At 43.0% G+C, this 26,527-nt stretch overlaps 1 protein-coding gene across 1 annotated transcript; it reads right to left on the bottom strand.

The window, feature by feature from the left end:
• Nucleotides 1-417: 417 nt before the first annotated feature.
• On the bottom strand, nt 418-25,485 carry psma5 (proteasome 20S subunit alpha 5). Its single transcript, XM_072278947.1, has 9 exons — nt 25,334-25,485; nt 16,349-16,415; nt 14,032-14,158; nt 9,560-9,627; nt 8,160-8,267; nt 6,716-6,774; nt 2,651-2,753; nt 2,038-2,124; nt 418-731 (listed from the first exon to the last, which is right to left on the bottom strand). The coding sequence occupies exons 1-9, from the start codon at nt 25,360-25,362 to the stop codon at nt 654-656; spliced, it is 726 nt and encodes a 241-aa protein (XP_072135048.1). The 5' UTR covers nt 25,363-25,485; the 3' UTR covers nt 418-653.
• Between the last annotated feature and the right edge of the window lie 1,042 nt (nt 25,486-26,527).

Genomic DNA, 26,527 nt, shown 5'->3' on the forward strand with positions numbered 1-26,527 from the left:
CCGCCATCTAGGCCATGCTCTTTTCTCACTATGACCATAGGGAAGAAAGTACAGAGGAATTAGGTTCAGGAACAGTTATTACCATACAACCATCAAGCTCCTGAACCAGTGTGGATAACTTAACTCATAATTCTGAACTGATCTACAACCTATGGACTCACTTTCAAGGACCCTACAGCTCATGACCACAATACTTTCTCTATTTGCACAATGTCTTCTTTCACACATTGGTAGTTTTGTTTGTCTTTATGTATAGATTTTGTAAATTCAATGTTTTTTTATTTTCCTGCAAATGCCTGAAGAAAATAAATCTCAAAGTAGTATACAGTCATGTATGCATACATTGACAATGAATTTTACCTTGATTTTGATAAATTCATCTCATTCTCTTGAGAAAAGAAAGCAGCACACAGCATAAAGGATTTTGGCAATGCACCATCAGTAACAAAAATTTATTTAGTTCCATTTGGTTCATAATAATGGTTTTCAATGCACTATGTACAGAGATTTTTCAAAACCAAGTTAAAACTAGTACTACATATGTAGAAACTATCTGAAAGCGTTATTCCACAAACTGGAAACCTTCAGAGCTTGTAACTTTGATTGCTTGAATTTATACTCAAGAAAACCAGTGGCTGGGCCAGAATTCAAATTTAGATTTTCTTTATTTCTTCTTCCAGCTCCTCCTTTGTGTACATGTGAAATGCTTTTGAAGGCTCTATTGTTGCAAGCTGAAAAGAGAATTAATCAGTTAATACACTCCAGCTTCAGCAGCTATAGAAGAGTGACGAAAGGAGCGAGGTTAACTACCCCAACAGCTTTTCTTTAGCTCATTGTTAGGAGTAAATGATCAAGCTGAGACAACTTTCCTAAATGTATTTTCTATTTTCACCATATGTTGCAGTTTGAGTCAGTAGTAAGGAAGGCAAATACAACTTTTACATTCATTTTGAGGTGTCTAGAATATAAAAGCAAAGTTGTAATGGTGAGGCTTTATAAGGCATTAGTCAGACTGCACTTCCGAGTATTATGAGCAGCTTTAGAAAAGTTGTGCTGGCATTGGAGAAGGTCCAGAGAAGATTTACAAGAATTAATCCAGGAAGGAAAGGGTTAATGTATGAGGACCATTTGATGGCTCCAGGCCAGTACTTGCTGGAGTTTAGAAGAATGAGGAGAAAAATCTCACTTAATCTTAACAAATATTGAAAGGCTTAGGATAGAGTGGATGTGGAGAAGATGTTTCCTATAGTGCGGGAGTCTAGGACGAGGGGGCACAGCCTCAGAATACAAGGATATTCCTTCAAAACAGAGATGAGATGGATTTTATTCAGGCAGAGGGTGGTGAATCTGTGGAACTCATTGCTACAGACAGCCCTGGAGACCCAGTCATTGGGTATATATAAAGCAGAAGTTGAAAGTTTCTTGATTAAAAAGGGTGTCAAAGCTTACAGAGAGAAGGCAGGAAAATGGGATTGAAGATAATAAATCAGCCATGATTGAATGCTGAAGCAGACTCAATGGGCCAACTGTCTAATGCCCCGAGAAGCTACCCCACCATCCTGCTGCAACTTTTGACAGGATCTACAGAGAGCCAATACTTTGTGCTCTTCTCCAAGGAGACGTGTCGATACATAGAATGTACTGGATAATATTTCCCATCTACATTTTGAGGCAAATGTCTTCACCCTCATGTAAAGTGCTGGGTTGAGAGTGGAATAGTGGATAGTTGTCCATCAGAGGTGGCGGGGGGGGGGGGGAACAAAACACACAAGCCCATTCCTATAGAGTGACATCCCTTTACAACAGATGAGGAGGAATTTCTTGAGGGGGATAATAAATCAGCCACAATTAAACAGCAGAGGAGACTGGATGGGATAAAAGGCCTAATTCTGCTCCTGTGTCTTATGGTCTTATTCACCCATGCCATGTTGATCAGAATAAATTTCCCATACTTAAGGGTTGGAAGTCTCTAAATAAAAGAACACTGTCCCAGTCAAACATAGAGTTACTGGCTCATCATATACAAAATGTTCATACCTCAATATTAGTAGCACTTAGTTTTTCTTCCATTACTTGTTTCAGGATGGTCAGTGCTTCCTTCTTTGCCTCATCTAATGTCATAGACTGAAATTTTAATGATCACTAAAGTCAGCATTTTTACATACCAATACCAAAGATATGACACAGAAATTAGACCCTTCAAACCATGCCACCCCAGCAAACCTCCCCCCACCACCCAACAACCCCAATTTAACACTAACCTATTCATGGGGCAATTTACAATCAACTAACCTACCCAGTACATCTTTGGACAGATGGCAGAAACTGGAGGACCCAGAGAAAATCTACGCCTTCCACAGCTGAGAGAGAGAGACTCCTTACAGAGGATGCTGGGATTGAGTAGTGGTGAGGGTTCAATTCCTGCTGCTGTCTGTAACGAGCTTGTAAGTTCTCCCCAAGACTGTGTGGTTTTCTTCCAGGTGCTCCAGTTTCCTCCCACGTTCCAAAGATATGTGAGGTCGGGTTAGCGGGAATGCTTTGCTGATGCCGGAAATGTGGCAACAGTTCCACAATCGATGCATTTCACTGTACGATTTGATGTACACGTGATAAATAAATCTGAATCTTGATTGGTGACTGGTTGATATACCTTGTGATAAACCTCCTGTAGAGCGCTCTGAGCTCCCTCTGAAGCTGAGCCGATTGCTCTAGCAACACATTGCACAAAAGTCCCAGATGGATCCATGTGATACCTGCACAAGAAACAAACAGGCTGTGCTCGTAACCACTCTACCTTTAGAATTCAGCAATGAAACAGACCACAAACTGCTCACTGTAAGTACTGGTGGCAACTCTAAATAACTGGCATCAAGATTGGCATGACTGATGGAACAAGAAAGGTTGAGAGGGCGAGGACTTTTCTCTGTGTAGCCAAGGAAGATGAGAGGTGACTTGATAGATAAGAGGCACAGATAAGAGTGGACAGCCAGAGACTTTTCCCAGGGCTAATACAAGGGGATATCAAAGGAAAGTTTTATTTTTACACAGTGAATGGTGGGTGCATGGAAGATGTTGCCGGGGTGCTGGTGGTAAAGGCAGACACATTAGGGACATTTAAGAAACTCTTGGGTAGGCACATAGATGAAAGAAAAATGGAGAGCTATTTGGGAGTGAAGGGTTAGAGTGATCTTAGGGTTAGTTGAAAGTTCGGCACAACGCTGAGGGTTGAAGTGCCTATACTGTGCAGTACTGTTCTATGTTCTAACACCATGGCCTGTCCAGGGACTCAAGAATTTTGTCATTCTTCAGTACATCAACGTAAAGGAGAACATTGTTACTCCGGATCCAATGCAGCACAAAAAAGTAACCCAAAAAACACAGTAACTATAAAAACAATCCTTCAAAGCACATGGTGGTGGGGTGGAGATAAATCTCTACCAAAAAAAGTGCAAGACACTCTTTCCCTCTGCTCGCCTGCAGGTCACCCTCAGGCAAGGTGTAGCACCTGCTTAACCCCTGATCAGGGTCATGAGAAGCCATGAGAGCAGGTGGTGGATGGTCGTACGAGCAGCTGGTGCAGATCACAATTCCTGGTTATGTGACACTGACACCAGGTAGACAATCTCTGAAGGGATTGACGAGTATCACTCGTATTTGTAAAGACACTGCCCAGAAGGCAGCAATAGCTGTAGAAAAATTTGCCAAGAACAATCATGGTCATGAAAAGACCATGATATCCTAAGTCATACGATGGCACATATCAAACAAACAAAAAACAATGTACAATTAACTGAGTGCGGCCATATACACTTACGATCAGCTTATATACATAGACAAAGCTCTATGTCCAAACTTCTTGAAGGGGAAAAGCTGCCATGGTTATGGCACACACAGGAATGGGGATAACTGAATTAGCCATTTGCATTACAGTAGTCGTGTAACATTATGTGCTTCAGAAGATAATTTTGTTCAGACTCTTAAACAGACAAAGCCTACAAGCCCAGCTAATTCAGTAACAGAGACAGGATTATCAGCACAACTACCACAGAATAATTACAATTGCCAATTGAATACAATAGCAGGCACTTGCTTAATATTGCTATGTCTATTTGTAAGTAGTACCCCACCATCAGGCAGAAGGTACCATAGCAGTAGGAAACAGTTTCTTCCCCAGGATATGAGATGACTGAACTTCCTGCTATTACCCAGGTCTCATCACTTACGAAGACACAGTAGCATATTAGCGTTTACTTTTTAAACTTCAATTGTAAATGAACATTATGCCAAACGTCAATCTTCAGGAATACACTTTATTTTTCCTCAATGTATGTGTAGTAATATCACTTTCTGTGTTGTGTGTGGGTTATACGCACTGTGCACCTTATTCAGGAGGTACATTGTTCCGTTTGGTGGTATACATATATAGGTTTGAATGACAATAAAGGTGAATTTAAACAATGCACACTGTGATAGATCTTGATGCAGTTTTACTGGAAGTGAAGCATGTTCAATTCTTCTCTTCTACCTTGTTGTAAAATCCTACCCTGGATCAGCCTCTCACTGTGCACTCATCTCGATAAAACGCAACTGCTTCACAGAACAACTTATAAAATTAACATATGCCACAACTATTTACAATGTGTAATGTTAACTAGCTCATAGATAGCAGCCTGAAAAACGGAACAGATTTAATTAGCAAACAGAGACAAAGAATAACTTCAGTAAGCACCAAATAACAATACTCTAAAGAAAATGGACCAGATAATCAGGAAATATTCTCTAAACTCCATGAAAGGCCTCGACAGTGGAGGTGGCGAGGAAGTTTTCTATAATGGGGGAGTCCAGGACAAGAGGGCACAATCTCAGAATAGAAAGCCACCCATTTAGAACAGAGATGAGGAGTCAATTTATTTTGGCAGAGCGTGATGAATCTATGAATTAATTGCTGGATGCCTGTGGATGCCAAGTCATTGTGTATACTTAAATTGGAGATTTAATGGTTCGTGATTAGTAAGTGTCAAGGGTTATGGAGAGAAGGCAGGAGAATGGTGCTGTGAGGGATAATAAATCAGCTATGTTGGAATGACTCTGCTCTGTCGATGGGCCAAATGGCCTAATTCTGCTTCCATGTCTTACTTTATTACAAAGAGTTGAAGGTACTCATGAAATGCAAATACAAACCAACATTCCAAGTTTAAAGTACCTATGTAAAATATTGAGGTAGAGTTGCTCAAAGAACCACCACAGAAACTGAGGCTTAGTATCTGGAACTATCAAGACAGACTTAAAGTTGTTCTGCACCTGATGAGGCCACTTCAACATTTATACATCACACACAGAACAGGGAAGAAAATCAACAGGTCAGGCATGAGTAAACAATCAACATTTCAGGCCGAGACCCTTCTTCAGGATTGGAAAACAGGGAAGATGCCAGAATAGAAAGGTGGGAAGAGGGGAAGAGGTCTAGCTAGGAGGTGATAGGTGAAGCAAGGCAGACGGGAAAGGTAAATTGCTGGAGAGGAAGGAATCTGATAGGACAGGAGAGTGGACCATGGGAGAAAGGGAAGGATGATGGGACCCGGGGGGGGGGGGGGGGGGGGATAGGCAGGTGAAAAGTGGAGATTAGAAGAGAGGAGAAGGGAATTTTATTTTTGCCATAAGGAGAATTTGATATTCATGTTATCAGGTTGGAGGCTACTCAGAATACAAGGTGCTGCTTCTCTATCCTGAGGGTGGCCTCATCTTGGCACAGAGGTGGCCATGGACTGACAAATTGAATGTGACTGGGAATCGCAATTAAAATATTTGGCCATAAAACATGTTGTGAAACCTTCAATCAACTGCTCAATACTATAGTCACACACTCTCACCTGAACCTCACCTGGTCCCTCAACACCAGCTCTATAGCCAAGAAAGCCCAGCAGTGTCTCTACTTTCTGCGAAGGCTGAGTAAAGTCCATCTCCCACTCCCTATCCTCACATTCCACAGAGGATGTATCAAGAGTATCCTGAGCAGTTGCATCACTGCCTGGTTCGGGAATTGCACCGTCTCGGATCGCAAGACCCTGCAGCGGATAGTGAGATCAGCTGAGAAGATCATCGGGGTCTCTGTTCCCGCCATCACAGACATTTACACCACACGCTGTATCCGCAAAGCTAACAGTATTGTGAAGGACCCCACGCACCCCTCATACAAACTCTTCTCCCTCCTGCCATCCGGCAAAAGGTACCAAAGCATTCAGGCTCTCATGACCAGACTACGTAACAGTTTCTTCCCCCAAGCCATCAGACTCCTCAATACCCAGAGTCTTGACTGACATCTACATCATTTATTATATTGTAATCTGTCCTCTACTGTGCCTATTGTCTTCACTATTAATTATTGTACTACCCTGCACTGTTTTGTGCACTTTATGTAGTCCTGTGCAGGTCTGTAGTCCTGTGCAGTTTTTATGTTGTTTTATGTAGTCTGGTGTAGCCTTGTGCTGTCTCACATAGTCTAGTGTAGTTTTGTGTTGTTTCATGTAGCATCAGGGTCCTGGAGGAATGTTGTTTCATTTTTACTGTGTACTGTACCAGCAGCTTATGGTTGAAGTGACAATAAACTTGACTTGACTACAAGAAAAATTTGAGATGATTAATTACATTATTTGCTCTTATATATTATAACGCTTTCTTGAACAAAGTAGCAAAATGCAATAGAAATAATGCTTACATTTGTGGCCCCTTTTCATCAATCCCTCCAAACAGCAATGCCACACCAAATGGTCGGCTCTGGGGAAATAAAATAGAGCATTTAAATCACATTTTCTCGCCACCATAAATGACACTATCATAAAAGGCTACTCATAAGTTTTTAGGTATTAAAAGACTACTGAAGACAGGAGTGAGATAAATTGGCGAGTTGAGAGGTGTTGCAACAATAACCTTGCACTTAAAGTTAGTAAAACCGAGGAACTGATTGTGGCCTTCAGAAAGAACTTGGGAGAACACACATCAGTTTTCATCAAGGGGGTCAGCAGAGGAAAGGGTGAGCAGCTTCATATGCTGGTGTCAGCATCTCAGAGGACTAATCTTGGGTCCAACATATTGATACAATCACAGAGAAGTTATGCATGTGGTCCTACTTCATTAGGAGTTTATGACACCAAAGACTCACAAATTTTTATAGGTGTGTGGTTGACAGCATTCTGACTGGTTGCATCAGTGTCTGGTAATGAAGGCTCCAGATCACAAAAGACTAAAGAGGGTTATGACTCAGCCAGCTCCATCATGGGTAAAACCTTCCTCACCATCAAGGGGAGCTTTAAGAGGCAAGTACCTGAAGACCCTCACCATCTGGGACACACGGATACAGGAGCCCGAAGACCCCCACTTCAATGATTCAGAACAGATTCTTCCCCTTCATCAGATTTCTGAACGATCCTTAAACACTACATTGTTATTCCTTTTGTTCTTGCACTATTTTTGTAGTTTATGATTTGTCTTTCCTCTGCTGCCGCAAAATAACAAATTTCACATCATATGTCAGTGATAAGAAATCAGAATCTGACTCTGAATCAAGGGATATAGGGTTTGTGCAGGGATCTGTTGCTGAGATAAATATAAGCAGCGATTTTATTGAGTGGTAGGACAGAAAGGGCAAAATGGTCTCTTCCTGTGTGATGGCCTTTTCCCCTCCTCCACTCAAAAAAAATTCAGATTATTTGTGATCAAACATGAACACCCTTCTTAAAGTGGACAAATCATATCCACCCTCACCCATTGTTTACCAATGGCCCCGAAAACATCAACTTGGCCAAGTCAAGGCTAAGTAATTAACTGCAGAGCTAAAATTTAACCATGTTACACTGCTTTTACTTTCAAAGGCATGAAGAATTACTATTATAACTTGACGTGGCACAGTAGCATAACTCTATTACAGTGCTAGCAACCCAGGTTTAATTCCTGGCGCTGTCTGTAAGGGGTTTGCATGTTCTCCCCTTAACCATGTGGATTTTCTCCGGGTGCTCTGGTTTCTTCCCACATTTCAAAAATTGGATCTGAAGTGCCTGCTACTGTGCTGTATCTCAAAATAAAAAAAATAAAGCACACGTGAAGGGGTTATGTAATGTGGCTATGCCAGATACAGTAGTAACAGATTTAGCTAGAGATGTTACCATTGCACCAGGGTCTGCATCTTCTTCACCAAACTGCAAGGCCAAGTTGGAGACAGCCTGGGTCACACTTTCAACCGTCATATTTTCATTGTAAGTAAACCAGTGATTCTGAAGAATAAACACAATTATTAATGATGCCAATTGAAGAAACAATACAGTAAGGCCTCTATAATACAGATCCCTTCAAATTCATTGGTTCACAAACCAGATTTTCCATACAATTGATGATTTTGACTTTTGGATGGACCCCCAACACGCTTTTCACTTTTTTTTGACGTTATTTTCCAGTGAACCCAGGAAAGGAAGCAGGGAACAGATCCGTTGAGTTTCATCTCATCAAAATAAGTTGAGTCAATGTTCCCTCTAATTTGTAATGACCACCGGACGCAAAAATCTTGTGCTGTGCAATTTTTTTGCTCAGTGACAACAACACGTGCGCAGTGAATAATTTCTTTAATAAAAACAGTATAAATAAGCTAGTTCTAAAATCTTCAGACAAATTGCAAACTCCATGTCATCAACACCGTCCCCATGAGAAACTGGAAGAGGAAATGTGATTGTGTATGATCGTGAAATATACTTAACAAGCCAATGGGGTGGAGGTTGAGAACCTTTTGTGTGCAGCTTAAATTCCTTTGTGTGCTCGTAGCAAAAGATGTGTGCCCTTGCACACGTTAGAAAGAACATTGGTCGAGGCTTACCCTCTGTGCCCTGGGTTCAGCCACAAAGCTACACAGGATCCTGATAGTTCGTCCCATGTTGACCCTGGATCCCCTGCAAACCAAGCTCACACCCTCAGCAATACATGGCCAACCTTGAGCTTGCCTGTCTGTAGATATTTGATCGGCAGAGATCGACCGATAGCAGGATTTCCCAACAATTTATGTCGTGGACCTCCCCATCACCATTAACCAAGGGTCTGTGAACCCCAGTCTGGGAACCCTGACATACAGGGCGTGTCTGACACCGATCTATCAGAACATAGAACTGTACATCAGAGGAACTAGCCTCAGCCCATAGTGTTGTGCCGAACTGATTAAGTTCATGACACCTAATCCCATGCACTTCCAAAAGAGGCATCCAACACCACAGTTTCCAACAATGTTAGGATATTTCTTTATCACTTCTCTTTACAACCCTCATCACTATGTCACTTCTATATTATTTCAAGATTTGCACAAAAACACTTGAAATAGCTCTGTGGACAATTTTGCAATTATCAGTTCCAAAGTTACTGACTTTCGCTGGATAAAGTAAACATTAAATATTAGTGACAACAGAATATGCATCCTAAAATGACATTACAGAAATTAATGATTTAACTGTTAGGAAACAGAACTAATTTCACAGAAGCTTGCTTTAAGTTTAACATATTGTGAAATACTGAAATTTTAAATTACCTGTGTTTCAACTCGAGCTTTATCGATTAATGTTTTGGCATCAGCGATTAATCCACTCATTGCACAGCCTAATAAGAAAATAATTAATATTAATTTTAATTCTACCGGAGTGATACTATAATATTTTGTACAATCTCCTTACAGACAGCAGCTAGCTACCGTGCTAGAGGTGATACGGTAGTGTAGTGGTTAGCACATTTTACAGTACAGGTGATCCGGGTTTAACTCCTGCCACTGCCTGTAAGGAGTTTGTACGTTCTCTTCATGACTATGTGGGCTTTCTCCAGATGCTCCCCTTTCCTTCCACATCCCAAAGATGTACTGGTTAGTAGCTTAATTGGTCATTGCAAATTGTCCTCTGATTAGGCCAGGATTAAATCAGGGGATTGCTGGGCGGCACAACTCAGAGTGCCAGCAGGGGCAACTCTGCGCCGATCTCAATAAATAAAATCACTTTTTTTTTTTAAAACCCATGCATTTTTTTTTTATAAACACATAAGAAAAATTATAAATTAGCTGTCAAGTGAGCCAGAATGGTTAACTAGTGTACAAGAGGCCTGTTCAAGAGTGTTTAAACAGTCTTGTCACACACAAAATGCTGCAGGAAGTCAGCAAGCCAGGCAACATCTATGGAAAAATATAGTTGACGTTTTGGGCTGAAAACTGTTGACAGGACTGGAGAAAAAAAAGCTGAGGAGTAGATTTGAAAGGTGGGGGGAGGGGAGACAGAAACAGCAGGCAATAGGTGAAACTTGGAGGGGGGAGGATGAAGGAAAGGGCTGGGATATTGATTGGTGAAAGAGACAGAAGGCCATGGAAGAAAGTAAAATAGGGAAGGAGCACCAGAGGGAGGCAATGGACAGGGCAAGGAGATGGGTGAGGGGGGAAAGGGGATGAGAAATGGTGAAGGGGGTGGGGGGGGGGGCATTACTGGAAGTTTGAGAAAGCACTGTTCGTGCCATCAGGTTGGAGGCTACCCAAATGGAATACAAGGTGTTGTTCCTCCAACTTAAGAGGGGCCTCATCACAACAGTGGAGGAGGCTGTGGATAGACATATTGGAATGGGAATGGAAAGTGGAATTAAAATGAGCGGCCACTAGGAGATCCCGCTTGCAGATGGAGTGTAGATGTTCATTGAAGCAGTCTCCCAATCTATATCAGGCCACACCAGGAGCCCCAAACACAGTAAATGACCCCAGCAGACTCACAGGTGAAGCGTCGCCTCACGTGGATGAACTGTTTAGGGCCCTGAATGGTAGGGAGGGAGGTGGTGTAGGGGCAAGTGTAGCACTTGTTCTGCTTGCAAGGAAGTACCAGGGAAGGAGACATAGATTGGAGATGGTCTCATCAAGCACAGATGCTGCCTGGCCTGCTGAATCCCTCCAGCATTTTGTGTGTTGCTCAGATTTTCAGCATTTGCAGATTTTCTCTTGTTTGGGAACTTGTCCTTGAGCCTGGTGATAGGTTTCCAAGCCTTTGTCCAACGGAAGAGGGGAGAAGAGGCAATGACTAGAATTGGTGTGGGGGGGGGGGGGGCTTTGATTACATTATGCTTATTTGGGAAATCAGCAGAAGTATATACAGAGACAGCAGAAGGGAGACTGCAAACTAAATCAATTTTTCCTCAATAATAAATGTCTTCTGCTTCTTCTTCAAGACTTTTGAGATCCTTTCCAAATGTTGGGTGCTCAAATCCAAAAGCAATTTAATTGCTTCAAAAAAAAAATTATTTTCAGCATTGTTTCAGTTGCTGTTTTATACCCCAATCAATTATGTTATGCAAAGAAGATTGTGATTTCTGGCATGACACCCCACCGCTGTCTGTAAGGAAATTGTATGTTCTCCCAGTGACGCATGGGTTTCCTCCCACGTTACAGGTCAGAGTTAGTGAGTTGTGGTTCTGCTTTATTGTTGCCATGCTTCAGGCGCCACTCATACAATCCTCGCTAATCTGATTTAATGCACAATCTCACAGTATGCTTTGACGTACATGTGAAAAATAAAGGTGATCTTTATCTTTAGCACAAGAAATTCTGATGGTGCTGGAAATCCAAATCAACACACACAAAATGCTGGAGGAACTCAGTAGGTCAAACAGCATCTATGGAAATGAACAGAATCATTGAGACCCTTCTTCAGGACTGATAAAGAAGAGAGAAGACACCAGAATAAAAATCTGGGTATGGGGTAGGGGGAGGGTGGGGGGGTGAGAAGGACGATAGCTGGATAGGTGAAGTCAGGTGGGTGGGAAAGGTGAAGTGCTGGAGAGGAAGGAATCTGATAGAAGAGAATGGACCATAGGAGAAAGGAGAGGAGGAGGAGCAGCACCAGGGGGAGCTGACAGGCAGGTGAGAAGAAGCAAGCAGCCAGAGTGGGGAGTAGAAGAAGAGGGGAGGGAAAATTATTTTTTACTGGAAGGTGAAATCGATATTCATGCCATCAGGTTGGAGACTACCCGGACGGAATATAAGGTGTTGCTGCTCCACCCCAAGGGTGGCTTCATCATGACATAAGAGGCAGCCATGGACACGTGGAATGGGAATGGGAATTAAAATGCTTGGCAACTGGGAAGTTCTGCTATTGGCGGATGGAGTGGAGGTGCTTGACGAAACGGTACCCCAATTTACGACAGCTCTCACCTATGTAGAGGAAGCCGTGTCGGGAACACTGGATACAACAGACCCCAGCAGATTCACAGGTAAAGTGCAGCCTCAAAGGGAAGGACTGATTGGGGCCCTGAATAGAGATGAGGGAGGAGGTGAATGGGCAAGTGTAGTATGTTGGGCCGCTTGCAATTGTTATCTTTAAATACTTTCAAGTCTTCCTGCTCCTTTACCACTGGTGTGTAAATAATTTGCTCCACGAGCAGATGCTCGTATCTTACACGTTCACAATTACAAACCTCAACTGCCTTTTGCTCCATTTGGTCACCATTAAGATTTCTCAAATTTGGCGTGTCATCTATATATAAACTTTTATTTTAGGAAATGACAATTAAGTATTGTCATATTTATTTTACTTTACAATAACATTTGCTTATTTACAAGGCCTGAGGTAATTTTTTTTAATATTCACACAAGTGGAACCTGGGACAGTGGTAGAGGCAGATACAGTAGTAACATTTAAGAAACTCTTGGTAGGTACAAGGATGATAGAAAAATGGGGGGGGGGCGGGTTAAGTAGGAGGGAGAGTTAGATTGATATTGGGACACTCACAACACGCTGGAGGAACTCAGCAGGTTGGGCAGCATCCATGGAAATGATCAGTCAACATTTCGGGCCAGAACCCTTCGTCAGGACTGAAGAGGGAAGGGGCAGAGGCCCTATCAAGACACGTTGACTGATCATTTCCACGGATGCTGCCCGACCTGCTGAGTTCCTCCAGCTTGTTGTGAGTGTTGCTTTGAACCCAGCATCTGCAGAGTATTTTGTGTTTAAGATTGATATTGGGAGTAGGTTAAAAGGTCGGCGCACATAGCGGACCAAAGGGCATGTACTACCCTGTTTTATGTTCTAAATTTTAAGACAGCATCCCAATAAATGAAAAGACTAACTTATATTCATGTAAAACTACAACATTAACAAAAAACAAAATTAAAGGAGAAAAAATATTTGACAGAACCACTCAAGGATACAGTAGGGTGGATGACCCAAATAGAGTACAGCACAGAAACAGACCCCTGGACTCATCCAAGCCATTTAAACTGCCTACACCCTTGTCAGTCAGGTTTTAAACAAAATACTAACATAGGAGAAAGGTGGTGAGGTTTGGGATGAGAACTGTGGAAGTTTGGATGAACAAAGGCAGAGCCATCATGATTGGGTTGATTAAATTCAAGTTATTGACAGGGGGTTGGAAAGGGATTGTTTTCAAGAGGATTGAATGGAGAAGGAGAATTAAGCCAAGGACAGACTGAGAAAGGACAAGATCCTGTATTAAAATTTAAGTGCTACTTTAACAGGCAAGCACATGATGGTGAACCTAATATGCAAGTTAGTAAGTAGGAAGCAGAGCTTGAAACAACTCCAAGCCTACAGACAGCAGGTTGAGGGAAGCCAAACTCAAGCATTTTAGAACACTAATTATTCAATGATCTGTATCTGCTATATGGGTAGGGGAAAATGGAAAAGGAAAATCCAAGTTCATCAAGTAATCTGTAGGACAAAGGGTCTCAACCTTTTTTATGCCATTAACTGAGGAATCCGTGCACTCCAGGTTGGAAACCCTAGTGAAGGAATTTGAAACAGAAAACACCCCTGTGCCCAAATAAATATAAAAAGATTTGAACACAGGCTACAAATAAATAGTGGATTTCTGAAACCTTACTTTGACATAAAATACTTCAATCTCCATAAACATTTTACCCTTGTATTTTTTAAATGGGAATTACACACTTAGTAAAACTGAAGGACAAGTTCCAAAAACAAGGCAGTTAATTGTCTGATTCCCCTCCCTCCACAATATACTGACCTATGTGAGAATCAATTTCAACTATTTTCTCGATGCTGCTGGGTTCCATCAGTGGAGATGTGATCCTCTTCTCAACCGCGAGAACAACACCTTCACTGGTCTGGATTCCAATGGCGGTGGAACCCAACTGTGGAAACAGACAGCATAAATTTAATTTTCCCTGTTAAGGGAAATTTCACGAGTTATCTTGTTTAAGAGTACAATGAGGTGGCTTTTCTTATAGTACTCGACTCCAGCTGCATTGCATGGGAATATCAGCCTACACATCAAAGACTCCAGCAAATTTCTACAGATGTACCATGGAGAGCATTCTGACTGGTTGCATCACTGTCTGGTGTGGAGGCACCAATGCGGAGGATTGGAAAAAAGCTGCAGAGGGCTGTAGACTCAGCCAACGTCAGTCCTGCACTAGAATGAATGCAAGCCCAGGATTGCGTCCTTAGTTCCAGTATATAGGTGGGGTGGGGGAAGTGGGCAGGGGCACAACCACAGCTTTTGATCAAAAGATGTGCATCTTACTAGTAAAATACATTGATTACTGTCCCATGTTAAAACAGTCTTTGGAACTGCAAACTACCATGTCATTAAGACACCAGAGAGATACCTTTGCTCTTTGAAACAATCTCTCTGGATCTTTGACATTAACAAGGTACCAAATGAAGTCTGAGGTCAATACCTCAATATATATCAATCTTAGAATGTATTTAAATCTTACATCCACCCAACGCGAGGGAGTAAAAACCTTTGTGTTATGATTCTGTTGCAATATACAGACATGTGCATGCAAAGAGTTGTAACTTTGGCAGTGATGAGCCTGGTACTTGGCTCTGGTCCCTGAATTGGAGCGGGAAGCCTCCTGAATGGGAGAGGGATGCACTAATACTAAGCCACAGCAGCTACCAAAACCTGTGGATACTCAGCGGGGTTATGAGAAAACTGTTTAACAACATATTTTGTTGAAATAGCCAAGTACAGAGTCGTAAATCAGAGGTAGGGTAATGAATCAGCTCAGCAGTGAGAACACACTGCACTGACACTTGCCATCTGTTGCATCTTGACATCAAAAATAACAATTTATAGGTTCATTGCTCCTATTTTATTTTAAACATCCAGCATAGAAGGGAGTGCCCCCAAACCCAGAAACAATGGTTCAAAGTTCAGTCAATTTATACAGATGTCACCACATACAACCCTGAGATTTATTATCTTGTGAGTATACCCAATAAATCTATAGGATAATAACCATAACAGAATCAATGAAAGATTGCCCAACTAGGGCATTCAACCAGAAGGCAGAAGACAACAAGCTATGCAAATACAAAATAAAGAAATATTAAATAAATAAGCAAAAATATCGAGGACATGAAACAAAGAGTCCTTGAAAGTGAATTCATAGATTGTGGGAGCATTTCAATGATGGAGCAAGGGAAGTTGAGTGATGTTAGCCCCTTTGGTTCAAGAGCCTGATGGTTGAGGGGTAGTGACTGTCCCTGAACCTGGTGGTGCGAGTCCTGACGCTCCTGTACCTTCTCCCTGATGGCAGCAGTGAGACGACAGCATGACCCAAGTGGTGGGGGTCACTGATTATGGATGCTGCCTTCCTGCTACAGCTTTTCATGTAGATATGTTCAATGGTTGGAAGGGCTTTACTCGTGATGAAGTGGGCTGTAACAACTACCCTTTGTAGGATTTTCCATTCAAAGGCATTGGTGTTTCCATATCAGGCTGTGATGCAGCCAGACTATATACTCTCTACTACACATCTATAGAAGTTTGTCAAAGTTTTAGATGTTATGCCGAAGGCTATTAAGTGTTTTAAACTAGTAACTAGATTTATCATTGTCACGTGTACCAAGGCACAGCAAAAAATTTGTCTTGTGTAGTCTTAATAAAGCTAATCTCTTGTTCTCTCCCCCCACAGATGCTATCTGACCTACCGGGTTTCTCCAGCATTTTGTGTGCATTGTCTTAATCACGGTTCATACAGGTTCAATTCGTTACAACAGTACATTGAGTAGTACAAGGTAAAACATACCAGAAAGCAGAATAAAATGTTACAATTACAGAGAAAATGAACCATAAGGTGTAAGGTTATGAGCTAGATTATGAGGACAAGAGCTATGTTTCGGATGGCATGTGATTATGAATGGAGCAATACCAATACAAGATGATTGGAAATGGTCAACGTTACCCAAGTTGTACATTAGATTTTAAAAAAGCATAACTAGCAAAGTGTGAGAGTTCTCCCACAGCATGGGCTGTAAGAATCTCTAGAGTTAACTCACCACTGTAAAACAAAGGCATTTTAAATACACACCTTAATGGCCTCTATAGCATATTCAACTTGAAATAGTCGGCCTTCTGGGGAGAATGTGTTAACGCCTCTGAAACACAAAATGAAAGAATTATTTCCTCAAAAAGAATCACAGAACACTAATGGTCACTCAGCCCATCTGAATTGTATAGTTAAGTACAGTATATTCTGGTTGATTGTACACATCAGGACCAGTACACTTTGGCCCAGTTAAACGGCTGCTCTATTTAGCCGAAGTTTCATGGAAATACTGAAAAAAAAGCATACAAATGACTGAGTAACAAATTATGTATTTAAGTTTAATTATCGTTCAACCACTCATGAATACAGCCAAATGAAACAGTGTTACTCCAGAGCCAAGGTGTAAAACACTGTACCAACAATCATAAACAGAAAGCACATAACACATATCAGACAGCAGTAACCATACAGCCACATAAAAAAAATATAATCTGAGTCCCTTAGTGAAACGTCCTGTAAACCGATGATACACGTGTTGTTGGCAAGAACAAGCAGTTCTCAGCAGTCTGCAAAAGAACCCATGAATGTAATCCAGGTTGCCTTCCACTGAGTGAACACTGGAGGGAGGATCTATGTTTTTGGGTGGGGGTGGGGGGGTGGGCAGTCCGAATCCAGCGTGGACACTGTCACATCGCCTCCAGCATCTCCCCTCCAGGCCGACTCCAACATGTACACCCACAGCATGAGCCCAGTTCTTACTGCAATCGAGGCCATGCAGCTCCCTGTTGTTAGTCATGCCAATAAACCAGTGAACCAGACTTCCAGTATTTTACATTCCCAATGTCCAACAGGGTCTTGTGCTCGCAAGGGTCCAAGATAATCACTTGCTGTCAGACTGCAGACCACCTTTGTGACCAACTCTGACACTCTTTCTGTAGCAGGCAGCAACACAGTCTGCACCAAGCCCAGCTCCTCTGCTGTCGAGCAACTAGCTGATAGCAGAGGAGCAAGTCTTGATGCAGACCATCTTGAAATGAAATACAAAAAAATTAGCACACTATTAATACAGTCCCATAAAACTCTAGGTTCCTAATATTTGTTGACAGAAGAATTCACTCCAGTGTATGCTGCAACTATTCTTTGACCATAAATGAACAAAATCAACACTGACACCTAGTGTAGATAATGGATTGCCTTCATACAGTGCTATCGATGACTGCATTGTCCGAATTTTCATTGTACCATTCAAGATTGTTGATACCTTCAACTTCTTTGTAGTTCCTAACTCATTGGGAGTAGTGAAATCATTTCATTTTCACTTATGGTCATTACTGACATCGCCAAGCCTGAACGCATGAAAACGCAGGGAGCAAAAACAGTTCTGAATTGTCTTACTGCTGACCCCTCATCAACTATTCATGACAAAAATCACTGCTGTTTGAACACAAACACATGCAACTGATGCTGTTTAAAAACTGTTTGCTCTAACCACAGTGCAGTGTGTTAACGGCCATGCAAGTGCACGCGATTTATTTAAATAAATTTACTTAAAGCAACAGTCTCCTGTCCCAATTAAACAGCATAGTGTTCCAAATAAACAAAGGGAATTCCAGCTATTTTCTTGATTAGTTCTTGTGTGTGTGTTTTTTTTTAAAAAGATGTGCCCCAGTCAACTGGAGTCGACTGTGATTGGTTGAACTAAAGTGGGCGGGATGATAGCACAGCAGTCAGTGCAATCACGTCACAGTGCCAGCAATCACAGATCAGGGTTCAACACCCGCTGCTGTCTGCAAGGAGTTTGCACGTTCTCTCCGTGAACACGTGGGTTTCCTCTGGGTGCTCCAGTTTCCTCCCCCATTTCAAAGACCTACAGTTCTGGTTGGGGTTATAAATTGCGGGCATGCTATGTTGCTGATGGAAGCATTGCCACATTCCCATGGAGTGCCCCCAGCATGTCCTTGGACTGTGTTGCACATTGATGCATTTTACTACGTTTCAATATACAGGTTTCCCCCGCTATCCGAAGGTAGAGCGTTCCTATGAAACGGTTCGTAAGCCGGAATGTCGTAAAGTGAATAAGCAATTACCATTTATTAATATGGGAAAAAATTTTGAGCGTTCCCAGACCCAAAAAATAACCTACAAGATCATGCCAAATGACACATAAAACCTAAAATAACAGTAACATATAGTAAAAGCAGGAATTATATGATAAATACACGGCCTATATGAAGTAGAAATACTTCTCTGCCGCACTGTCTAGCGCAGCGAAAATCTCGCGGAAGCACTCTTGGCAGAAACACTCTCTCCAGTAACCTTTAAGCTATGAAGCTGCCAAATCATACCAAATAACATATAAAAATACACAGCCTATATACAGTAGAAATAATGTATGTACAGTGTAGTTTCACTTATCTGAATCGGGAAGACTAATAAATTGCAGCTTCATCACAGTTAAACACTTGCTTATACGAATAACCACCTGACACAATCGGCAATCGCCTCTGATCTGGGCTGACATTTACGTGCCGGGCGGCACCTAATTAATCAGCTTATTTATTTCAGCTTTTTTCTTAAAGATGTGCTGGGTGTGTTTCAACTACCGCTGCATTCTTCGCGGCAATGTATCGGTTCACGGCCCGGAGGTTGGGGACCATTGCTTAAACTATGAAGCTGCCCTTACCTCAGAAACCGATCAAACCACCCATGACTACCTTTAAATTCCACTTTCATCACCAACGTCCAGTGCTTTGTTTCAGCTTATTAAAAAGACTGACTGATTTCTCCTTAAGTATAAGAAAACTTAACGGAACATCACACTTTGTACACCCATCAATCCACTCAAGCAATACTTTCCATTTTATCCATTATTAGATGCTGACTAAGAGAGACCACTTTGCTACGAGCAGAACCAACAGTAATATCGGCAGCTTTCAAAATTCTTTCTCTCTGAGTATAAACAGCGCGAATGGTGGACGCAGGCAAGTTCAACGCGCGGACAATGTCCTTACTTCGTTCATCACGATCGAAATGCTTAATTATGTCTAGTTTTACGCTAAGTGTAACACCCTTATGAGCTCTTTTATGCTTTTCCAATACCTCAGAACTCATCTTGCTAACAGATGCACAAAATAAATCCAGATAAAGCACGTGCTTAAGCAATGCCGGCTAGAACGTAGTTCCGGGGAGGAGCTTGGCTGCACGTGTGCACGCTGCCTTTTTTCGTAACAGTGAAAACACCTGTTAGAGAAAACAGGTAACTAATGTGGGTCTTCCGTAACAGCAAGGTGTCGTAAAGCGAACGTTCGAAAAACGGGGCCACCTGTACATCTGACAAATAAAGCTAACCAACAGGTCCATTCCAATGGCATCTCCAGCCTCAGCCATGGGCAGCAGAGTTGACGATCACTAAGACAATGACATCATTGAAAACCGATTGGAAATCCCTACAGATGAGGCCTGGTGATCAGACCCTCATGGAGAGTAAGGTCCAAGTGTGCACTATCAGCAGGAATCATACTCCAGATCTGGCTGGCTCACTATCAGTATCAAGGATGCTATACAAATGAAGTGGAAAATGGAGGTAGTTCTGCAGCAAACAAGTTACAACAGGAAAATGAAAGACAAAAACCTCAAAATTGAGGGACGTCCATTAAGGAGGAATTTATTTCACCAGTGAGTGCTGAATCTGTGGAATCTGTTGCCAAGACACAAGGTATATTTAAAGCAGAGGCTGATACATTCCTGATTAGACACAGGGCATGAAGGGATACAGGGAGAAGACAGGTGTTGGGGCTGAGAGGGAAATGGATCAGACAAGATGAAATGGCAGAGCAGATCGATGGGCCAAATTGGCCTAATTCTGCTCCTATATCTTTATGGTTTTAAAATGGGTGGAACTTGGATTTAATGGTTGGGTCTCTGAAACAGGGTAACTCCTTACCCAATCCTGGAACAGGACAGGATTGCGCAATGACCCCAGGACTAACAAGCGTGAAGATACACACTGAATTTGGGACTTGAAGAATCAAAGGTCTTCTACAAATCTGATCACCTCACACCTCAAGAGGCAATGTGCCGTGTAAAAGGAGCAAAACTGTTGGAGGACCATAAGGCACAGCCTCACAATTGAGGGACATCCCTTTAAAACAGAGATCAGGAAGAATTTCTGTAGCAAGAGTGTGGTGAATCTATGGAATTCATTGTCACAGATGGCTATGGAGGCCAAGTCATTAGGGTATATTTAAAACCGAGGTTGAGGTTTCCTGATTGGTAAGGATATCAAAGGTTATGGGGTTGATAGGGATAATAAACCAGCCATGGCAGAATGGTCTAATTCTGCTCCTATGGCTTATGGTCAAGCAGTAACTATGGAGACTAGGGGTGCTGAAATGTGAATTGTCCATTTCCCTCTACAGGTGCTGCCCAACCTCCAGAAACACTGTTTGCCTCTCCAGATTCCATCACCTGTAATCTCTTGTGTCTCCAATGTAGAGCTCAAGCTCAGAGTATTAGTCCTTGCAATTAAAAGTTTACCTTTCAACAACTGACAGCAGCATCTCTCTCTAATATGAAAGAGGCTTCAGCAGAATAATGGAAGGGACAAGCTGGGACGAGGAGAAATTCCTGAAGCTTTGGAATTCTCCAGCTTGGGGTATCTGGAGGTTCACTCCAACCAGGGGTGGATAGGTTCCTGGACGTCATGGAAAGTGGCTGGGAATGGAGCTGGGACAGAAAACTTGTTTTGTACTCACTGTATTTATCATTACCACGTGCACTGGCAACTAGCTTAACATTGTCACACGTACTGAAACAGAGTGAAAAACCATTTCTTCTGACATTGTCAGATTATTCCAAACACAATTACATCAAGGTAAAATGAAAGGAAAAGAAATAGGAATGCAGAAAAGAGTGTAACAGTCAGAGAGAAAGTGTGTGCAGGGAGACAATAAAATTCAAGTCCACAACCATGTATGTTTTCAGGTAGAGAGTCCTTTTTAACATACCAAATGGGAGGATAGAGGCTGTTCTTGACCCTGGTGATATGTGGTACGAGTGGTTAAAGTGGGAGAGAATTGGTTTATTATTGTCACATGTTTCAAGGTACAGTGAAAAATCTTTGTTTTGTACATTATCCGTACAAATCAACTCATCACAACAGAGTATTGAGGTAGTACAAAGTAAAACAGTAACAGTCACAGGCAATAAGATACAAGGACCATGACCAGGTAGAACATGAAGCCAAGAATCCACATCATACAAGTCAATTCAATGGTCTTACAACAGCGGTATAGCTGTCCTTGAGCCGGTGTTACGTGTTGGGAGTGGTTATAGTGGGTGAGGATTGGTTATCAGACAACCCACCCTTCAAAAACTCATTTCAGGGAGGTAGCACGATCAATTTGTGGGAGACTCCCGGAACTTCCGGGAGAGGTGGATTGTCTGCAATAGGATAGCTCCTTAGCAGCTGGCCAGCTAGTTTAAATAACGTTAGCTATGCTAATGAACAAACGACACCTGTTAAACTCACCTCAACATGTCTTTTACAGCCTTAACCCACCACGGGCAATAGAAAAGTCACTGTTGCAAACAATGCAGCCAGCAACACTGTCATTATTTTGACCCCTATTAAGCAGGGGTACGCTTTAGGGTAGTCTGGGGTGACATACTTTTTAGGCAAATTGAATAGGAATAAGGAACCTTGGTTCTCAAGGGATATTGCAACTCTGATAAAGAAGAAGAGGGAGTTGTATGAAATGTATAGGAAACAGGGGTAAATCAGGTGCTTGAGGAGTATAAGAAGTGCAAGAAAATACTTAAGAAAGAAATCAGGAGGGCTAAAAGAAGACATGAGGTTGCCTTGGCAGTCAAAGTGAAGGATAATCCAAAGAGCTTTTACAAGTATATTAAGAGCAAAAGGATTGTAAGGGATAAAATTGGTCCTCTTGAAGATCAGAGTGGTCGGCTTTCTGAGGAACCAAAGGAAATGGGGGAGATCTTAAATAGGTTTTTTGCATCTGTATTTACTAAGGAAGCTGGCATGAAATCTATGAAATTGAGGGAATCAAGCAGTGAGACCATGGAAACTGTACAGATTGAAAAGGAGGAGGTGCTTGCTGTCTTGAGGAAAATTAAAGTGGATAAATCCCCGGGACCTGACAGAGTGTTCCCTCGGACCTTGAAGGAGACTAGTGTTGAAATTGCGGGGGCCCTAGCAGAAATATTTAAAATGTTGCTGTCTACGGGTGAAGTGCCGGAGGATTGGAGAGTGGCTCATGTTGTTCCATTGTTTAAAAAAGGATCGAAAAGTAATCCAGGAAATTATAGGCCGGTGAGTTTAACGTCAGTAGTAGGTAAGTTATTGGAGGGAGTACCAAGAGACAGAATCTACAAGCATTTGGATGGACAGGGGCTTATTAGGGAGAGTCAACATGGCTTTGTGAGTGGTAGGTCATGTTTGACCAATCTGTTGGAGTTTTTCGAGAAGGTTACCAGGAAAGTGGATGAAGGGAAGGCAGTGGATATTGTCTACATGGACTTCAGTAAGGCCTTTGACAAGGTCCCACGTGGGAGGTTAGTTAGAAAAATTCAGTCGCTAGGTATACATGGAGAGGTGGAAAATTGGATTAGACATTGGCTCGATGGAAGAAGCCAGAGAGTGGTGGTAGAGAATTGCTTCTCTGAGTGGAGGCCTGTGACTAGTGGTGTGCCACAGGGATCAGTGCTGGGTCCATTGTTATTTGTCATCTATATCAATGATCTGGATGATAATGTGGTAAATTGGATCAGCAAGTTTGCTGATGATACAAAGATTGGAGGTGTAGTAGACAGTGAGGAAGATTTTCAGAGCCTGCAGAGGGACTTGGACCATCTGGAAAAATGGCCTGAAAAATGGCAGATGGAGTTTAATACTGACAAGTGTGAGATATTGCACGTTGGAAGGACAAACCAACGTAGAACATACAGGGTTAATGGTAAGGCACTGAGGAGTGCAGTGGAACAGAGGGATCTGAGAATACAGATACAAAATTCCCTAAAAGTGACATCACAGGTAGATAGGGTCGTAAAGAGAGCTTTTGGTACATTGGCCTTTATTAATCGAAGTATTGAGTATAAGAGCTGGAATGTTATGATGAGGTTGTATAAGGCATTGGTGAGGCCGAATCTGGAGTATTGTGTTCAGTTTTGGTCACCAAATTACAGGAAGGATATAAATAAGGTTGAAAGAGTGCAGAGAAGGTTTACAAGGATGCTGCCGGGACTTGAGAAACTCAGTTACAGAGAAAGGTTGAATAGGTTAGGACTTTATTCCCTGAAGCGTAGAAAAATGAGGGGAGATTTGATAGAGGTATATAAAATTATGATGGGTATAGATAGAATGAATGCAAGCAGGCTTTTTCCACTGAGGCAAGGGGAGAAAAAAACCAGAGGACATGGGTTAAGGGTGAGGGGGGAAAAGTTTAAAAGGAACATTGGGGGGGGCTTCTTCACACAGAGAGTGGTGGGAGTATGGAATGAGCTGCCAGACGAGGTGGTAAATGCGGGTTCTCTTTTAACATTTAAGAATAAATTGGACAGATACATGGATGGGAGGTGTATGGAGGGATATGGTCCGTGTGCAGGTCAGTGGGACTAGGCAGAAAATGGTTCGGCACAGCCAAGAAGGGCCAAAGGGCCTGTTTCTGTGCTGTAGTTTCTATGATTTTTTTGGAACACTCTGCCCTGGTGCGCACACTCTCTCTCTTGTAGTCACTCTTGCTCTCAAAAAATTGATTTCCGGGTTATTGTATATAATTTGCAGGCATCAGGGAGCCACTATTAATTTGTGGGAGACTCCCAGAACTTCAGGGAGAGGTGGGATGTTTGGGTTATAGATGGTTTAATCAAGCAGTAGTAAATTAAGGCAACTGGCCTTGATGAGTTTTGCCACTCACCTGAGAGGCTTCTTCAGTTCTGATACATGGTGGGTAGTTTTCCAGCTTATAAACTGAGCAGTTTAAAAGTACAGCACTCACATGAGGGTCGCAGAGGTAATGAGAGGGTCATTAGTCTTATCTTTGCAGGAATGGAGGTGTGAACTGTCGTGGAGACACTGGGGTAGAGACGTTAGGACTGTACTGTAAGTAGCTGATAGGTAGTGTCGTACCCCACCTGTTCAGGGACAGGTTTTCCAGTATGACAAAGATAGCCTCTTTAACTCCTCTTTTAAACCACATATCCTCCCGTCCAAAATGTGCACATTGTTACCAAAGGATAACAACGCTTTAGTTGTAAATATAAGCCGAGACTTGACCTGAGCTATTAGCCCTCCTATGTTGGGCCATTCGTTTGTGGGGTGGAATGGAGTGAAGTGGAGTATAGAGGGCGTGGGGTACGACAGTGCATCTCTACCCCGGCGTCTCCACAACAGTTCACACCTCCAGTCACGCAAAGATAAGACTAATGACCCTCTCGTTATCTCTACCAGTTGTCTTGATTTACTGCTGCTTGATATACAATGGCCTGAATAACTGAGAACCTTCACTGACTTAAATATGGTTGATTACTGTCACATGTAATGAGTGGTTAATCTTTATATTAGCTATGCAGATCAAAGCATCTGTATGGCTCCATCAACTCATCAGGTAGATTATTTAGTCAGAATCAGCCTTATCGTTCGAGAGGCCCGTTCAACAGTCTCACAACAACGAGAGCACCACACTTGCAAATTGCTAAACTGAACTGGTTGCCGACTTGGCGCCTCAGCCCGTTTCCAGGCCCAGCCCCGGAACCGGCGCCGTGACTCAGCAGCCCCGGCTTGAATATGAAAATGAAACCTTGTCCTTTGTTAAAAGGCCCGAGGCCCAAGGCCGACCCGGCGGCCGGAGACCAAAGCACCGTGACGCGAACGAGCGAGGACCCGGGACCCAGGCCTAGGTGCGGGACATAACAGCAACAATAGCCAAGGCCCCGGGTCCAGGCCCGATTGACGGGGGATGGCTGATGTGCCCTCGGCGCAACGTGCGGCAGCGGGAAGGCGAGACCCACCTGTCGTACTCGGACCTGATGATAAACATCCTGGGTGGCGGGTGACTTGCGAGGCCGCACAGATGGAGAGGGACCAGGCGATGAGGGGCAACAGGTCAGGAAGCGCGGCCTCTACCAGAGCCTGCGAACGTGCGGCCTGGTCACGCCTATCCGTTTGGTGATTGGCTGTCCAGAGGCTGCGAGGCGGGGTTCTCTCCCAGATCTGTGTTTCTATTGGTCATCCTACGCATCTGGGGCGGGGGCAATTCCACCGCCGCACGTTCCGATTTGTCACCCAGTGATTCTGAGGCGGGTCATAACCCTTCCCGCCTCTCGCTCCCATTGGGCATCTTGTGGTTCAGGGGCTGGGCTTATTGCCCTTCCCGCCTCCCGCTCCTATTGGTCACGCTATGGTTCCGGGGCGGAGATTTCTGCTCTCTGTCGTTAAGTGTATAGGGCGGGGCTTTAACCCAGCCATCATCGTTGCGCGTTCCAATTGGTTGAGCCTCTTGTCAATCGCCGCCAGCGCCTCAGTGTACTCGCAAGGAAGAGGGAGCGTCCCGGGAGGGAGCCCATGCACCGCGGAGAGGGAGCATCCCGGGCCCCCATGCACCGCGGAGAGGGAGCGGCGGGGGAACTGGGGAGGGGTGGAGAAGAAAGAAGAACCGAACGGGTAAAGATAAAAGAATATAAACAGCAGGGTTGCTGTAGATGCTGGAAATCCTGATCAACGCACGCGAAGTGGGTCAAGCAGCGTCTGTGGAAACAGTCGACGTTTCGGGCCGAGACCCTTGTCTCGGAAGGAAGACTGGGAAGGAAGCGGGGAGAAACCAGAGTAAGGTGGGGTAGGAGAAGAACTACAAGCTGGCAGGTGATAGTGGAGACCTAGTGAGGGGGAAGGAGGGTGTTGAAAAGGAATAGTTTAAGTTCAGGCCAGTATGAGTATACCACCAAACAAAACAACGTTTCTCTAGGCCCCACACAGACACACACATAACGCAAAGTTGTTTTATCACAAATAATAAATCTGAGGAAATTTGCAGATGCTGGAAATCCAAGCAACACACACAAAATACTGGAGGAACTCAGCAGGGCAGGCTGTATGGATGGAAAAGAGTCAACAGTCGACTTCTTGGGTCGAGACCCTTCATCAGGACTGGGGAAAAAGGATGAGAAGTCAGATAAGAAGGTAGGGGGAGGGGAGCAAGAAGTTCA

The sequence above is a fragment of the Mobula birostris genome, chromosome 14 (assembly GCF_030028105.1).
Source record: "Mobula birostris isolate sMobBir1 chromosome 14, sMobBir1.hap1, whole genome shotgun sequence".
In the NCBI taxonomy this organism is placed as follows: domain Eukaryota; kingdom Metazoa; phylum Chordata; class Chondrichthyes; order Myliobatiformes; family Myliobatidae; genus Mobula; species Mobula birostris.

Coding starts and splice junctions, on each gene's coding strand:
- psma5 (XM_072278947.1), bottom strand. CDS start 25,362: ATGTTTATCATCAGGTCCGAGTACGACAG. Junction 16,416..25,333: donor ATCAGGTCCGAGTACGACAG/GTGGGTCTCGCC, acceptor TTTGTGTTTCAG/AGGCGTTAACACATTCTCCC. Junction 14,159..16,348: donor ATGCTATAGAGGCCATTAAG/GTGTGTATTTAA, acceptor CTGTTTCCACAG/TTGGGTTCCACCGCCATTGG.